The 18798-nt window shown below is 36.7% G+C and overlaps 1 protein-coding gene across 2 annotated transcripts; it reads left to right on the forward strand.

The window, feature by feature from the left end:
* Window positions 1-4240: 4240 nt before the first annotated feature.
* Window positions 4241-18050, forward strand: dpp4 (dipeptidyl-peptidase 4). Of its 2 annotated transcripts, XM_051095105.1 has the most exons (27): window positions 4241-4256; window positions 4775-4906; window positions 5088-5172; window positions 7098-7190; window positions 7453-7547; window positions 8136-8210; window positions 8298-8350; window positions 8473-8542; window positions 9348-9468; window positions 9587-9741; window positions 10264-10358; window positions 10435-10567; window positions 10675-10713; window positions 10814-10912; window positions 11991-12061; window positions 12142-12195; window positions 12282-12409; window positions 12504-12551; window positions 12630-12728; window positions 12820-12889; window positions 12979-13173; window positions 15397-15451; window positions 15601-15700; window positions 16117-16175; window positions 16325-16397; window positions 16766-16839; window positions 17636-18050. In XM_051095105.1, exons 2-27 carry the CDS (start codon window positions 4904-4906, stop codon window positions 17726-17728), a joined length of 2235 nt encoding a protein of 744 aa, XP_050951062.1. In that variant the 5' UTR covers window positions 4241-4256; window positions 4775-4903; the 3' UTR covers window positions 17729-18050. The 2 variants fall into 2 exon arrangements, with proteins under 2 accessions (XP_050951062.1, XP_050951061.1); XM_051095104.1 differs by lacking the exon at window positions 4241-4256 and having other exon boundaries at window positions 4594-4906.
* Window positions 18051-18798: the final 748 nt, after the last annotated feature.

Here is an 18798-nt window from a genome sequence, read left to right on the forward strand (position 1 = left end):
AGGCTAAAAACAGCACGCACAGCCTTTTACCGTTTTCTCTGACATCACATCTTTTCAGTCCCTTTTTTTGCAGGAGTCGTTCTCTAACGTCAGTGACATCAGAACGCTTTGCTCTGATTGGTCAAAACCGAAAGTCGTCCTGGTACTGTGACTCACTTATCACAAAATTGTAATTACAGTACAAGCCTGTCTTGGATGCATGGATGTGACCTTTCACTCCTTTATGATAAAAATCTTTCGTGAAACATCTAATCTAATATTTTACAGCCCTTGACAGTGGAAAAAGTCTTTAGTTATCATCTTATCTTGTGTTGTATTATCTTGAGTTGTTTTGTTAGAAAAAATGGAATGTGGTCGATTACAGCCATTAAACATTCAAACACTTAATAAAATATAATAAATAAAAATAATATAAATACATACATCTATTTTTAAAGTTATATCTTTAATTATTAATTTACAAATTTGAGATAATTTTGATTTAGTAGTTTGACGATCAAAAAATGCAGCAGGTTTTACAACCCAGTGTCACAGTAAATTGTTGCTATTTTACAAGGTGTTCATTTAGTATACATTCGTACGATGTGATTTGTATGAAAACATATGATTTTAATTTAGTAATTTGATTGACGATAAAATGCAGCAGGTTTTCCAACCCCATGTCTGGACAAAAGTTTGACAAGGTGGTGATTTAGTATAAATCTGTACGATTTGATTTGCGTGAAAACGTACGGTTTTGATTTAGTAATTTGATTGACGATAAAATGCAGCAGGTTTCCAACCCAATGTCACTATAAAACAGCACACTTTAATAAGGTGGTGATTTTGTATAAAAATTCATACAATGTGAATTGTATGAAAACGAACAATTTTGATTTAGTAATTTCATGATAAAATGCAACAGGTTTTCCAACCTAATGCCAGGACAACAAAACGGTGCAATTAAAACGACGATAAAACGTCGCTATTTTAGTATAAAATTGTACAGTGTGATTTGTATGAAAACGTACAACTTTGATTGATGCAGCTGGTTTTCCTACCCATGTCACAATGAAACATCGCTATTTTACAAGTTTACAAGTGATTTATTCAAAAATTGTGCGATGTGATTTGTGTGAAAAAACACTATTTTGATTAAGTAATTTTTGATTGACGATAAAATGCAGCAGGTTTTCAAGCCAATGTCACGATAAAACATCGCTATTTTACAAGGTGATGATGTGGTATAAATTCGTACGATGTGATTCATATAAAAATGTACGATTTTGGTTGACAAAACCGTACAATTTAGATTTCGTAATCTGATTGACGATAAAATGTTTTCCAACCCAGTGTCATGATAAAACATCGCTATTTTGCAAGGTGATGTATAAATTCGTACGATGTGATTTAGGGCTGTAACGATAATCGCACAATGTCGTGAGGCGCGTTTAGTCAATGAAGCCGGTACTTTGATTAGTAGTAAAGCTCCATCACGTGCGTTCAGCTGGAGCAGCAAGTAATACACAGAGCCGTAAAGCACTGACAAGCTACGCCAAAATCGCGATTCCATTTTGCGCTCCAGCTGAACGCACGTGATGGAGCTTTACTACTAATCAAAGTACCGGCTTCATTGACTAAACGCGCCTCACGACATTGTGCGATTATCGTTACAGCCCTAATGTGATTCATATGTAAATTTACAATTTTGGTTGACGATAAAATGCAGCAGGTTTCCCAACCCAATAAGATATCGCTATTTTACAAGGTGAAAATTTAATATAAATTCAGACGTTGTGATGCATCTGAAAATGTAATATTTTGATTTCGTAATTTGATTGACGATAAAATGCAACAAGTTTTCCAACCCAGTGTCACGATAAAACATTGGTATTTTACAAAGTGATGATTTAGTATAAATTCGTACAATGTGATTCATATAAAAATGTACGTAAACATACAATTTTTTAGTAATTTGATTGACGATGAAAAGCAGCAGGTTTCCCAACCCAATATAACATTGCTATTTTACAAGGTGAAAATTTAATATAAATTCAGACGTTGTGATGCGTCTGAAAATGTAATATTTTGATTTCGTAATTTGATTGACGATAAAATGCAACAAGTTTTCCAACCCAGTTTCACAATAAAACATCACTATTTTACAAGGTGGTGATTTAGTATAAATTCATACAGTGTGATTCATATAAAAACGTACGATTTTGGTTGACGATAAAATGCAGCAGATTTGCATAAAAACGTAGGATTTTGATTTAGTAATTTGATTGACAATAAAATGCAACAGGTTTCCCAACCCAGTTTCAAAAAATCGTCACTATTTTACAAGGTAGTGATTTAGTATAAATTCGTACGATGTGATTTGTATGATAATGTAAAATTTTGATTTACTAATTTGATTAACGCTAAAATGCAGCAGGTTTCCCAACCCAATGTCACAATAAAACGTCTGAAGGTGCTGATTTAGTGCGAAACCGTACAATTTAGATTTAGTAATTTAATTGACAATAAAATACAGCAGGTTTACTTACCCAGTGTCATGATAAAAATGTCAAATTCAAATTGTCGAATTCATGTTAATTTGTACGGTGTGATCCGTACAAAAAAATACTACCAAAAAAAACCCAAGCCAGTACTAACTCACTGAAATGTACAATAGTTACGAATTGCTATGAGACTGTGTTTGGTTTTCCAACTTCGTTAACACTGAGATCAGGAACATAACTAACATTCAGTTGATGTGAATCATTTCGGTTGAGTCATTTAAAAGAACTGGTTCAAAAGAACCATCAGTGAGTCATTCATCGTTATGTATTATACATTGCTTCAAAATGGCCAAATATCAGCCTATTAATTGTCTTTAATTAGTTTTCCCGTGACAGTTTATAACTTGAATGCACCTTTAGTCTCTCTGATTAATAAAATGTACATAATTGGTAATGTACAGATTTATACTTTGTTTATAAGGTGCTCTTTAGATACTAAAAACTGCCAGGAAAGTTTACGCTATCAAATTTCCAAATAGTTCCCTCCGGCGAGTTGTCTAACAGTTGTTCTTTCATCTGTGGCTTTAAATGAAGTGGCACCACCATAAACAGTCATTGACTTTCGGCAAACCACAACTACACACTGCATGACTGCAATCGACGGTTATGAAATGGAATTGAATGCCACACCCAGAGCATGCTTAGACACCAACATAATAAATGCACTCTCTCACACTCTTTCAAAGACCACAGAAACGATTGAAGAATGGAAAAACGATGCAATACATAATGCTTAATGCCAAAAAAGATGGGTTGACACTATTCCTGAATCATAATATTTGGGAATAAGTGTCTAATGTGGGAGAAAATCCATTCTGACTTAATCAAGTAGTTTATACAAAGTAGAACCACATGCAATATCTACTTCCCAAAATGGCCTGCATGAACCACTGAAGACTTAATTAACTATGTTCAGATGTGTTTTTGTAGTGTTTATCTTATCAAATCTTTACAAACTTAAAACAGGGAATTTGTTGTCAAAATAGAGAGTGCGGATGCGTCTATGCTAAGGTCAAACACACGCTTCATCTCCTTTTAAAAAAAAAAAGCTCAGGGAAGTACGCCTATGTCACCTCACATTATTTAGTATGTGCTTTATCAATGACCATCATAAATTTTATGGTCTGAGAGGCAATATGAGGCCTGCTGTAAAAGTGTCAGAAAACAGGCCATTACGTGCGAGGGAATGCTGGCTTTCTAAGGCCACATGTGATCCATATAGAGAAAATGGCACTACTTCTTAGTTTAGATAAATGTAATGCATCAATATTCCATATTTAATGATATACTGATTGCTTATAGCTGTTAATTCATTATACACGTCTGATTCATACTGCTAACGCTTCATATTTTCATTAAAACACGTTATATATAACAGTAAACGTAGGTTAAGTTTTAAGGCTTTGATTCATAAATTAATAGATTTATTTACTAACCGTTTGCTGTCATTCCTAGCTGAAAGAAAGTCCGATTCGGATCTTCTCGTTCGAACGGTTTGAATCGAATCAGAGGTTAATTTCATGAACAACTTTCAAAAGTGTGCACAGAAATCCCTCGTTTCATTTTTGTTGTAAAATAGCTATTTAGCACGTTTATAGAACGTGTTTAAGCAGTAATAAACCAGCTATTAGTTGGCAAAGCTAGTTGGCCTGTGGTAGCAATGTAACAAGCTAACGAGGAACTCAAAACTAGTCGGAAAACTGGATTTCACTGGTATGTAAATATATAAGCGCGTCTGACGAATCACATAGCTTATGTAACAACCCTTACAAAAATTAACCATGGCTTTATTATAGTAAAAATGTAGTAACCATGTTTTTGGCGTATTGATTACTGTTTGTATAACCACATTTTTACTACAAATACCATGGTTAGACTATTCAGCAAAAGTTCGGTGTTTACCATGGTTTAATTACATTAACCATGCTTTTTTGGCTTGTATTTGTGTAAAACCATGGTTAATTTTAGCACGGGAAGGCATTTGATAGCGTTTGATGATGCAAATGTAAAATGATCTGTTTTGCATAAACATTTGAGGACGACGACTTCCTTTCTCTCACAACATGTTCTTGTGACAAACTCGAGTAAACTTTCTTTTGTGCAGAAAACGCCTCACTCTGCTTCATTAGTGGTTTTGACATGCATTTCGGAAATATCACCATATCTAAGATAACGCGTTTTAAAGGAATGCGAACTTTAATCTGTCATCACGGTATTGTTTCCTTAACAAGCAAAGTTGAGGTAATATTTAACACTCCTGCTCTATTCGACTCCGGGGAGCGTCAGCGCGCAACAGAGAACCCGAATTGCGCTGGATAATAACGGAATTCTAAACCAAGACTCTCGCATTCCACTCTAAAATGGTCAGTAAGTGCTAAATGTTGCAAATATTGTGTGCACATTTTGTAAAATGACGTTTTTAACTTAGAGAAACTTGTGCGTAAAAGCGCATTTGGAGAGTCTCAGAAGGTGCTGCGTTCTTTGAGTGTATGACTGATTTAAAAGTGGAATTTGTTTGATTCGTATATTCTTGACATATTTTAGGGGGTTGGAAAATGGATTCTGGCAGCATTTGGAGTCGTAGTGGTAGTTGTGGTAATAGCGGTTCCAACAGCCATTTTACTCAACGGTGAGTGATTTTATATGGATAAATCATTACGCCTTTATATAGATATGTTTTTTTTTATTGTGCCTTATTAAATCAGTATTTCTGAATGATAGCGCTGTGGATTCTTATTAAACTTGTAAATGTCAAACTGTTAGTCATACATGTTTAATGGGTGTACAAGTCTAACTGAAGTAATGTTATAGTTAGTAGGCGGTCACAGGTGACTGGCTGCAGGAGTGCTTACATCAGTGTTTTCAGATCGTGACGCTCTGCTGCTCTTATCTGAGCCATTATCTTCCCCTTAATCTGAACTTTGTACAGGATAATGATTTTCATTATATAATGCACATTTTATTATACAACACATACTGAGAAAGTTTGTGCTTCAGTAAATCACATTTATATCTATCTATCTATCTATCTATCTATCCATCTATCTCTATATATCTATCTATCTTTTTGTCTGTCTGTCTATCTTTCTATCTACCTACTTATCTGTCCATTTGACCGTCCATCATCTTTCATCCATCTGCCTAGCAGTCTAACTGTCCATCTATCTACCTACCTACCTGTCTGTCTGTCTATCTATCTGTCTTTCTACCTGTCTGCCTGTCTATCTGTCCGCCCATCTACCTGCCTGTCTATCTGTCCGTCTGTCTACCTACCTGTCTATCCGTCTGTCCATCTGCCTGCCTACCTGTCTGTCTATCTGCCTACCAGTCTAACTGTCCGTCTGTCCATCTGTCTACCTCCCTGTCTGTCTATCTATCTATCTCTCTACCTGTCTGTCTGTCTATCTATCTCTCTACCTGTCTGTCTATCTATCTGTCTTTCTACCTGTCTGTCTGTCTATCTGTCCGCCCATCTACCTGCCTGTCTATCTGTCCGTCTGTCTACCTACCTGTCTATCCGTCTGTCCATCTGCCTGCCTACCTGTCTGTCTATCTGCCTACCAGTCTAACTGTCCGTCTGTCCATCTATCTACCTCCCTGTCTGTCTGTCTATCTATCTCTCTACCTGTCTGTCTATCTATCTGTCTGTCTGTCTATCTGTCCGCCCATCTACCTGCCTGTCTATCTGTCCGTCTGTCTGTCTACCTACCTGTCTATTCGTCTGTCCATCTGCCTGCCTATCTGTCTGTCTATCTGCCTACCAGTATAACTGTCCATCTGTCCATCTATCTACCTACCTACCTACCTGTCTGTCTATCTATCTATCTCTCTCTCTACCTGTCTGTCTGTCTATCTGTCTCTCTACCTGTCTGTCTATCTGTCTGCCCATCTACCTGCCTGTCTATCTGTCCATCTATCTATCTATCTGTCCATCCGTCCGTCCATCTACCTACCTGTCTAACTGTCCGTCTGTCTGCCTGCCTATCTACCTGTCTATCTGTCCGTCCATCTACCTACCTGTCTGTCTGTCTGTCTGTCCACCTATCTACCTGCCTGTCTATCTGTCTGTCTGTCTACCTGCCTGTCTATCTGTCTGTCTGTCTACCTACCTGTCTATCCGTCTGTCCATCTGCCTGCCTACCTGTCTGTCTATCTGTCTGCCCATCTACCTACCTGTCTAACTGTCCGTCTGTCTTCCTGCCTATCTACCTGTCTATCCGTCCGTCCATCTACCTACCTGTCTGTCTGTCCACCCATCTACCTGCCTGTCTATCTGTCTGTCTGTCTACCTGCCTGTCTATCTGTCTGTCTGTCTACCTACCTGTCTATCCGTCCATCCATCTACCTACCTGTCTGTCTATCTGTCTATCTATCTGTCTTGTCTGTCCATGCGTCTGTCTACCTGTCTGTCTATCTGTCTGTCTATCTGTCTATCTATCTGTCTTGTCTGTCCATGCGTCTACCTGTCTGTCTGTCTGTCTGTCTGTCCGTCCATCCGTCTGCATACCTACCTGTCTGTCCATCTACTTACCTGTCCATCTGTCTGTCTCTTAGATGATAAAACTGAATCCCAGAGGACTTTTACTCTAGAAGATTACTTCAATGGAACTGGAAGAACCAAGTCATACAACATGCGATGGGTCTCAGGTACTACAAAATAAACAACCCCTACAAATAAATATATAAACCCAGATTAAAAGTATACGGTGGCTGTGGTTCAATGATGGTATCAAATAGGAACATTACGGTACTTTGAAATATACTATGTACCATAGTTTTCATTTGGTTCTTAAAGTATTTATAGTACAGTGTCCAAAAACATGGTAATACCATAACATTTTTTGTAAGTAAACTTTTTAAAAAAGCATATTGACATTTTTGCTGCTATTCTGCACTATTTTTCATGCAGATGATGAATATCTTCACAAGACAGAAGATGGTTCATTGCTTCTGATCAATGCAGCCACAGGAAGTGAAAGTGAATTTGTGAACCAACAGATATTTGTAAGGGCGTTTGCTACATCTTTCCTGTTTTAAGTAGGAAGTGGTGTTTTGAAATGTGGTTTGAATGTCACTTACTGGACGTGTGTGAACCATGACGCATTATCTTCATGATTTCTATGATTTTTGTCAGATGGGCAATTAAACAAGCAAAAATTCCTATAAATGTACATTTAAAGATGCGGGGTTGGGTCTCTTTATACTTGGGGCAGTAAGCAGTTTTTGACCAAGAAAGCACGACTCATTTTTCTTCAGAAAAATTGTTTATTTGTTTGAGTCAAGCTATATGCAACAAAATTAAGTCTTTATACAGTAGTCAACATTTGAAGTGGATCAAAAAAGTTAATCAAAGTTGTCCTTAGACAAGACCATTAGAACATGTTTTGGTTTTAGGACAACTTTGATGAAAGGTTTTAATCCACTTCAAATATTGACTACTGTACATAAATACATGGTTAATAGGTAGCTATTCTCTGTTCTTAGAACTGTTTAAAAGTCTGATAACAGCATCTATTAAATGGCATAAGCATAAATGCACATTTGTATCGATTCCTTGAACTTAAAACGGTTGTCTTTCTTTGATGTTATCAGTCCCGTGTGGAAGCTTTTGACTACATGGTATCAGCCGATCAAAAATACATCTGTTTCCTGAGCAACTATACAAAGGTAATCAATGAAACGCTTTGATGGATACTTAATCATTTATCATCTGGTATTGGTATCCAGATGTTTAATGTTGGCTTTCTTCACCAGCTATGGAGACACTCCTACAGTGCATCGTATTCAATCTACGACATGGAAAAAAGGTTTGTTTACTAGCGTTTTTTATGGTCTTCCAAGCTGTGTGCTATGGATCACCAGGCTATGTCAAAACTGATTAATAATCACTTTGTATTTATTGTAGATGAGTAATTGCTTTCTATTTCAGGGATTTTATTAATACAGATATCCCACATGAAGTCCAGTATCTAGCATGGTCACCAGCTGGCCATAAACTAGTGAGTATCTTATCAGTTCACCACCTCATGTAGAAAGTGAATTGTCATGTGCATGTCATAAAACATTATCAGTATTGTCGTCATTTAACTAGTTTTCGCTATGTCATGTATTGATAAATATCTGACATTGTTTTGTTAAAGTTTGTTCTTTCTGTGTATGCAGAACTTGGTTCGCTAGCATGTTTTTAAACATTTATGAGGGTAGCTAACTAAAAGTAGCAGTGTTAACTACATTTTTGGCAATAGTTGAAATCATTACTACTGTCTACTGTACTACTACTGTCAGTACTACTGTCTGAAAGAAAAGTAGCATACAAATGATATTGAAGGCCGAGCAATCTTAAGAGATGGGCGATTGGTGATGGTTAAATATTAAAAAGTAAAGGGCCCAAGACTGAGCCCTGAGGAACACCAATGAAACGAACTAGGAACAATCAGTAAAATAGGATCTAAACCACTTCAAAACTGTCCCTGACACACCAAACACTCTTTCAAGACGTATAAGTAATAAACTCTGATTGACTTCTTAGATCAAGAAGGTTGAGAATGGATATTAGAAGCCATCAATCACTGGTGTCTTTGATTAAAGCTGTCTTAGTTCTGTAAAAATTCACGAAACCCAGACTGAAGGGGTTCAAAAAGGTTATTTATTGTGAGATGGTTACACAAATGTGAGGCAAAAATATGGATTTGAGTAGTCGAACTCAAGGGAGTAATAGGAGTGTCAAAGAAGCTTCCACAAAACTGCTTGTGCACACACATTCCCACCCAACAAAAATGTGATATTCTTCTCAAATTCACACAGGCTTTTGTGTGGAAATACAATGTCTATGTGAAGGAAACTCCCACGACTGCATTCAAGCAGGTCACTACTGATGGAGCCCATAACTTGATCCTCAATGGGATTCCTGACTGGGTGTACGAGGGTAAGAGATGCAAATTTAGTGAAGCGGGTTAATGTTAACCATTCACAACAGAGGACATTTGCAAAAATGATCAAAAAAGGCACCATGAAGTGATCTTGTGTGTCTGTTTTCTCTGTAGAGGAGATGTTTTCCACCAACTTTGCTCTGTGGTGGTCACCAAATGGGAGGTTTGTGGCGTACGCCAAATTTAACGACACGGGAGTCCACAACATTGAGTATTCATGGTACGGAGAAGGCCAGTATCCAGAAACGGTCTTTATACCATACCCCAAGGTAATTTTAAAGCAAAATGTGATTTTAAAGGAATTGTTCGCCAGATAATTTACTCTCGGGCCATCCAAGATGTAGATGAGTGTGTTTCTTCAGTGGAACAGATTTGGAGAAATTTAGCATTCCATCACTTGCTCGCCAAAGGAAGCTCTGCAGTGAATGGGTGTCGTCAGAATGAGAGTCCAAACAGCTGATTAAAAACAACATGACACAACAAAACATCTTCGTGATGGGTTTGTTTCATACAAACAGGCAGCTTTTCATTTTACAAGATGTTAATTGATTGATTAGAGTCATGTGGATTACTCAAATATTTTATCAGCTGTTCTGATGGCACCCATTCACTGCAATGGTGAGCAAGTGATGTTATGCTAAATATCTCCAAACTGTTTCTGATGAAGAAACAAACCCATCTACATCTTGGATGGCCTGAGGGTGAGTACATTTTTAGCCAATTTAATTTTTGGCTGTTATTCACTTAAAACACACATTCATTTTTGATGCTCCCATTTGCTTGTTTCCAAGGCTGGAACCCCAAACCCAACCGTCAAACTGTTTGTCTATGATACAAACTCATCCACGACCAATGAAATCCTGGTTCCCAGTGTTGTTGGTGCAGGGTAAGGAGTTTTGGAGTTACCATGTGTTTTTCAGCCAGATCAAACAGTAATTTTGACCTTAGGTGTTTTATTACAGAGACCACTACCTGAGCACTGTTACCTGGGCATTAGAAGAGCGAATTGCAGTGCAGTGGCAGAAGAGAACGCAGAGCTATGTTATTTTGCAGGCATACGACTTCAACAGCACCGGTTGGATAGAAAGTTCACTGGTACATCTAACTTCTTAGACTATTGGAGAGTCATAAACTGAATAAACTGAAGGAAGTCTTTGTCCAATCACAAGTTTTTTTCTAATATGCGCTTTTTGTTTCAACAGAGCCAGACTATCACAAGCAGCACGGGCTGGGTTGGCCATGTATGAATTATTCAATTACACAATTGCCAGTTGATATTTAATGCAGGATTGAGTCAAGCTAATATGTCTGTTTATTGGTATGTTTGCTTTGCTTTCCTAGTTCTCTCCAGATCAACCTGTCTTTCGACCGGACGGCAACAGTTGTTACTATTTTATGAGTGACAGCGCGCAATTTAAACATCTTGTTTATTTCAGTGGAGTAAGTTCACAAGCTATAAAAAATGATTTAATGCAATTTTGTATATTTAAAATGTATATTTAAACATATTTAAGGTTTTATTATTGCATTAAAGGAGAAGTCCACTTCCAGAACAAAAATTTACAGATAATGTACTCACCCCCTTGTCATCCAAGATGTTCATGTCTTTCTTTCTTCAGTCGTAAAGAAATTATGTTTTTTGAGGGAAACATTTCAGCATTTTTCTCATTATAATGGATGTCTATGGTGCCCCGATTTTGAACTTGCAAAATGCAGTTTAAATGCGGCTTCAAACGATCCCAAATGCGGTTTTAAACGATCCCAGCCGAGGAAGAAGGGTCTTATCTGTTGAAACGATTGGTTATTTTCATAAAAATAATACAATTTATATACTTTTTAATGTCAAATGCTCGTCTTGTCTTTCTCTGCCTGAGCTCTGCCTTTTTTCCGGTTCATGACAGTTAGGGTATGTTGAAAAACTCCCATCTCATGTTCTCCCTCAACTTCGAAATCATCCTAAATCGCTGCTTTAGCTTTTCTGTTAAGGGTGTTTGATCTTCTTTGCATGTTCACTTTTCAAAGACTGGGTCGGTACTTATGCAGTGATGTAGGATGATTTTGAAATGATTTTGAAGTTAGGGGACAAAATATGATTGGAGTTTTCGACATACCCTAACTGTCTTGATCCAGAATACACAGAGTTCAGGCAGAGCAAGACAAGACAAGCATTTGAGATTAAAAAGTATTTAAATTGCATTTTTTTAATGAAAATAACCGATCGTTCACTAAATAAGACCCTTCTTCCTCGGCTGGGATCATTTACAGCCGCATTTGGGATCGTTTGAAGCTGCTTTTTGGAAGTTCAAAATCGGGACACCATAGCAGTCCATTATATGGAGAAAAATGCTGAAATGTTTTCCTCAATTCCTCAATTTCTTTACGACTGAAGAAAGAAACTTGAACATCTTGGATAACAAGGGGGTGAGTACATTATCTGTAAATTTTTGTTCTGTATTGGATATTGGTATTAGTATGTATTGGTATTTATATTTATATATTGTCTGACAATGTTTCCTAGACTGAAAAAAAGTTCCTGACAAGCGGAAATTGGGAGGTCACTAGCATCCTTAAGGTCACGAGCAATGCTGTGTAAGTTAATTTACTAAAAACTTCTGTCATTAAATGTGTTCAAGATTCTTTTCTCAACTTTTTTTCTCTGTTTGCGACAGATACTTTGTGAGTAATGAGAACAATGCGAATCCGGGCCAAAGGAACGTTTACAAGTGAGTGTCGCTAGCTGAAATCAGTCATTTTCAGATTTAAAAAAAAAATTCAATAAATTGTGTATTATTTTTTTTTTTTTCTGCAGAATCACCATAAACGGTGCTTCTCATTCTGAGCGTGAGTGTCTGACCTGTACCCTCAATGAAGATCGGTGCAAATATAATTCTGCCCTGTTTAGCACTGAAGGAACCTACTACCTCATGAGCTGTTCTGGTACGTCATGCATATACGTTTTTTTCTATAGCACTCTATATGCATAAAGCACACCAAAATGTTCTCAACTCCTTTTGTTTGTTTGTTTCTGAAGGGCCTGGACTGCCTCTGCATACACTGAGAAACAGCCAAGATGGAACGGGTATGGCTAAGCTTTAATATCAGTTTAATATCAGTACAATTCCTAGTCTCTCACTGAATTTCTCAAAACATTTTTTAGAGGTGAGAGTTCTTGAAGACAACAAAGATTTGGAAAATAATCTGCAGGGTATTGCAATGCCATCAGTTACACATGGCAAGCTGAAGATCGGAGAGTTTGGTAAGGCTGCCTCTGCAGGAGAGCTTAGAAGCGTATCAAATAACCTAGAAAGTTTGTTTGTTTAAAATCTTGTTTTTTTTCCCCCTCTCAGACCTTTGGTACCAGATGACTCTGCCTCCTAATTTTGACAAATCCAAAAAATATCCTCTGCTTATTGATGTGTAAGCTCACTACACTTTTTGTGGTTTGATTTGAAACACTGATTTGGGTTTGATGGCCACTACAGTCTTATTTCTTTCATATCCTGTAGATATGCGGGCCCCTGCAGTCAGAAGTCAGATTTCCGATTCAGGGTGGGTTGGTCCACATATTTGGCCAGCACAGAGCAAGTGATTGTGGCCAGCTTTGATGGGAGAGGAAGTGGTTACCAGGGAGACAAAATCATGCATGCCCTCTACAAACGACTTGGCACTTATGAAGTCGAGGATCAGATAACAGCTGCTAGGTACAAATATGTGTCCACACTGCTCTCAGGAGAATATATATATTGATGTTTTTGTGCTGCAGACATGAATAATTCCTCAAACCATGTGTTTTGTTGAGGAGAGGTGAACTGGTACATTACTAAGCAATCAGACTGACAATTTTTCGCCTGTTGGATGTTAAAATGGTGAAAAAAATCTCATAGACTTACAATAAAAGATTCATATCTAAACTCTTTTGACTTGCTCCAGTAGACAAATAGCCAAGCAACCACCCAGAACATTTTGGAAACCACTAAGCAATACCCTAGCAAAGACCCAGAACACTTTGGAAGCTACAAATTATAGCATCACTGTAGTGACCATCCAAATCACCCTGGCAACGCCCTAGCAACCACCCAGAACACTGTGGAAGCTACAGCCTGTAGCAACACTCTAGGATCCATGTCCTAGCAACCACACAGAACATCTTGGAAACCATTTATCAATGCCCTAGCAAACAACTAGAATACCTCAGAAACCACTTAGCAACATAGTTGTCATACTATCCCTAGTGACCACCTAAATCATCCTAAGAACCACCCTGAACCCTCTGGAAACTACCTAGCAGCACCCAAGCCACTACCATGAACACCATAGAAACCACTTAGCAACATCCTAGAAACCACTTAGAACACCCTGGTAAACACTTAGCAATGCCCTAGCAACCACCCAGAACACCCTGGCAACCCCCATAGCAATGCACTCAAATCATCTTAGAAACTACCCAATGTCCTGGCAACCACCTACAACTCCATGGAAACCAAACATGCACTCAAATCATCTTAGAAACTACCAGCCTACCAGCTTGAAAAATCCACCTAGCAAAGCTCTATTGACCATCAAGATCACCCTGGCAATGACCTAATAACCCCCCAGAACACCTTGGAAGCTACAATCTGTAGCAACGCTCTAGTGACCACCCAAATCACCTTAGCAATGACCTAGCAATCCCCCAGAACACCCTGGAAGCTACAGTCTGTAGCCACGCACTAGTGACCTCCCAAATTACCCTAGTAACCCTCCAGAACACCCTGAAAGCTACAGTCTTTAACAATGCTCTAGTGACCACCCAGATCACCCTAGCAATGACCTAACAACCCCCCAGAACACCCTGGAAGCTGCAGTCTTTAACAATCTGTAGGAACACTCTAATGATCACCCAAATCGCCCTAGCAATGACATAGCAACCCTGCAGAACACCCTGAAAGCTACAATCTTTAACAATGCTCTAGTGACCATCCAGATCACCCTAGCAATGACCTAGCAACCCCCAGAACACCCTGGAGCTACAGTCTGTAGCTATGCTCTAGTGACCACCTAAATCACCTTAGCAACACCCTAGCAACCACCCAGAACACTGTGGAAGCTAAAAAATGTATCAACACCCTAATAGCCACCCAAATAATCCTAGCAATGGCCTAGCAACCCTCCAGAACACCCTGGAAGCTACAAACTGTAGCAACACTCTAATGACCACCCAAATCACCCTAGCAACACCCCAGAAAACCCTGTTAGCTATAGTCTGTAGCCCCACACTAGTGACCACTCAAATCACCCTAGCAACCATCCAGAACACCACTCCAATCAACTCGATGTACTCAAATCATCTTGAAAACTACCTACCAATGTAGCAACACTGTAGTGACCACTTAGATCACCTTACCAACAACCTAGCAACCATCCAGAACACCCTGGAAGCTACAAACTACAGCAAAGCTCTGCAAACCATCTAGCAACACCCTAGCACCTTGGCAATGCCCTAGCATCAGCTCCCAACACCCTTGAAACCATTTTGTGACACTAACATCCACCTAGCAACCTAGCAATACTCTAGCAACCACCCAAAAATGCCATGGAAACCAACTAGCAACATCCTGTCAACCTAACAATGCCTAGCAACCACCCAAAATCAATCAGTCAATCACGTTTATTTATACAGCGCTTTTTTAACAAAACAGGTTGTGTCAAAGCAACCTTACAGTATTAAAACACCCTGGCAATTTAGCAATGCCCAAGCAACCAACTCAAAGACCCTAAAACCCCCCACACTAAAAACAATTATAGTGAAGTACAGTATTCTAGCAGTAATTCACTCATAATTCAACTGTAACAGTTGGTTTAATCATATGTTACATTGCATATAATTGACATCTGCATTTAATTAAATTAAAAATGACAATTATATATTTTTTCTTCATTTTTAGACAATTTATTGACATGGGCTTTATTGATAAAGACAGAATTGCCATCTGGGGCTGGGTAAGTCTAATTACCATAAATCTTTGTTCTGACATAATGAATTTGACAAACTGTACTTTTTGTTATTTGATGCAAAGATATTCATGCCTTTTAAGTCCAAATATGATTTTTTGAGCCACCGTATAAATAACCATGTGTTTGTGATACAGTCTTACGGTGGTTATGTCAGTTCGATGGTTTTGGGAGCCGGAAGTGGAGTTTTTAAATGCGGAATGTCCGTCGCTCCAGTGTCTAAATGGGAGTATTATGGTATGTATTATGTATAACTGTCAGTGCTGTGTAAATTACAAATTGTAATCCATTACTGATTACAAATTACATGATGAAATTGTATTTAGTAACATAGTCTGGATTACATATATTAGGTAATGTAGTCTGATTACTTTTTGATTACTTTTAGATTACGTTTGACCTAACTTGTTTTTGTTGTGGGAATATGTAATCATGTAATCCATTAAAAAGTAACTGTAATCTGATTCTAAGCATTTTCAAATGTAATGTAATCTAATTACAAGTACTTGATTTTTGTAATCTGATTACGTAATTTAGATTACATGTACTCCGTTACTACTGAGCATTATTACGTCTCATTTTACATTACGTATCACCTCATTGAAATTCATTCCTGTCATGTGATAAGACCGTTGTTCTGTAATTTCCCCCAGACTCTATTTACACTGAGAGGTACATGCTGACGCCAGCGGAGAACCAGGCCTTTTATGATGTAAGTCATGCTTGGAAATTCTACATTTTTTCTGATGAACTCATTGGTTGACATCACAGAAAACTGTTAGTCAGTCCTAAAATAACTCACGAGAGGAAAGCACAAACGCTGCGTCACAGAGGGTTTATGGGATGTTATAATTCTTGCAGAGTTCTACAGTGATGGAAAGAGCCAAGAACTTTAAATCGGTCAAGTACCTCTTGGTGCACGGCACGGCTGACGGTGAGATACGACCCCTGTCTCTCTCCCTCTCCGTCTCTCTGTCTCTCTGTCTCTCGTCCTGTCTCTGCAACTAAGCAAACGCAAATTAAACTTAAATAAATGAAAATTAAATCAATATGAAAATGCAAAATAAAAATAAGCTGCATTCTTGTTTAATGTTTTTATTTATTAATTTTTTTTCATTGTTAGTTTATTAAATGATGTAAAATGCATATGAAATTTTGATATTCAGCTCTTAAATATTATTGACATTTTTTTATTACTTTATTCATACTGTCATACTAGTTATTTTAGTTAAAAATATTTTCTAAAAACTACAGATATATGTTTCCTGGGTCAATTAAAAACATCTTTTTATTTATTTTTAGATAATGTTCACTTCCAACAATCTGCTCAGATCTCTAAAGCACTCGTGGATGAACAAGTGGACTTTGATGCAATGGTAAGACAGTAGCAGAATTGCATTTTTAAAATGCAAATTTTAAAATACATAATGTTATATATTATTACTAGTGCTGTCAAATCGATTAACTACGATTAATCGCATCCAAAATAAAGGTTTGTGTTTACATAATATATGTGTGTGTGCTGTGTATATTTATATGTATATATAAATACACCAACGTACATGTATATATTCGAAAATATATAATAAATATAATAAATATTTACATGTAATAATATATTACATTTGTTTCTTAAATATATACAGTACATGTATGTTTATATTTATATATACATATATACACAGCCCACGCATATGTGTAATGTAAACAGACTTTTATTTTGGATGCGATTAATCGATTAGACAGCACTAAAATTCTACATATATTAATAAAAAATGATGCCTACATTTATGTAATAAATATAAATATTATATATAAATTACTAAAAATATTACATGTATATAAAAATGTTTCTTAATTTGTTTTTACATTTTTATTTTTTATTTTGGATTAATGTTTCACAAAACATTCTACATTTTATGTAATATGAATATTTTAAATTACTAAAAATTTATCTATTTTGTTTCTTAATTTGTTTTTGCATTTTTATTTTTTATTTTGGATGTGTTTCTTAATTACTTTTTTTATATTTATCTTTTTTAATTTGTTATGTATACACACACACACATGTCAACAATCTGTAAAACAGCTCCAAAAACTATAAAAATAGATATATGGTGAATATTTTAAGTGTTTTTTTTTCACGTGTGATCTGTTCTGTCTTTCTATCAGTGGTACACTGATGACGACCACAGTCTGGGCGGCTTGTCCAATCAGCACGTGTACACTCACTTGAGTCACTTTCTGAAAAACTGCTTTGCTTGAACTTGTGAAACATTGAACTTACACTGGACCAAATAAGAGCACCCTGAACCCACAGCACTGAACCCACATTACTTCCAGACAACTTCACAGACTCAGATGCGTCAGACGTGTGCGATTTCCCCATCAGCAGCCAGCCATCAGTACAGCTACTGTACTGTGATGCAATAACTGACTCGTTTTATTCACACCTTTATCAGTTTTAACTGTACAGTCTGAACAACTGAGTCATGAGTCTTTAGTACATTGAAGAAGAAGAGAAAAAAAAAAAAGCAGAAATACTTACTGGATAAACACAAAGCTTCATGAGCTAGCTAAAGAGAAATCCAAGTTATTTTGTTTCCAAAAAGTCTTTCAATTAAATACTCTCTGATTTTATTATTATTTATTATTATGAATCACTTTTTTAAGCTGGGGAGAGCAATATTGTGTGTTTTCCATATCATGTTCATGGCCAGCTGTAAGTTGTAAAGTACAAAGAGAAAATGATTAAAAAATAATTGTGTTTTAATTAATGGATTTAAAAATATTTTCACAAGTTAAATAATTATCAAGCTTTGTTGAGTCTCATGTAATCTTATGAGTTTGTAAGTAAATATTTATTGTAGGTGCCATTACTTCTATAAAAAAACCAAGACATCATTTGTATGAAATATCAGAGATATTTTCAATCTATAATAAAATGCAACAAAAATGTGCACAATTGTTTGTGACTTTTTTTTTTTTACAAGTTTACACTTTACACCCCCCCCCCTCCAAGTTTTAAGTATGAAATATATTCAATATTCATTCTTACAAGCTGAGCCTCTTTTGTCTTTTAAACTATTTTAAAAACTAATTTATTAATAGCATTTTTAATACATTTAAATTTTAAGTTTCAGTTATTAATGTACAACAAATTGTCCTATTTTTAACAAAATAAAATTGTTGTTTATTAGAAACTGCAAATTTATGAAACTTTGATGTGCTAGTAATCAAATTCTAGCACCTCAAAATGCATTCTGGGAACTTGTATACATTTTTGAATAACATTTGTCCCCAGGTTTTTCAATATATTCAATATTCATTCATTC

Source organism: Labeo rohita, chromosome 22 (assembly GCF_022985175.1).
Source record: "Labeo rohita strain BAU-BD-2019 chromosome 22, IGBB_LRoh.1.0, whole genome shotgun sequence".
Classification (NCBI taxonomy): Eukaryota; Metazoa; Chordata; class Actinopteri; order Cypriniformes; family Cyprinidae; genus Labeo; species Labeo rohita.

Coding starts and splice junctions, on each gene's coding strand:
- dpp4 (XM_051095105.1), top strand. Junction 10,913..11,990: donor ATCTTGTTTATTTCAGTGGA/GTAAGTTCACAA, acceptor AATGTTTCCTAG/ACTGAAAAAAAGTTCCTGAC. Junction 12,552..12,629: donor AAACAGCCAAGATGGAACGG/GTATGGCTAAGC, acceptor AACATTTTTTAG/AGGTGAGAGTTCTTGAAGAC.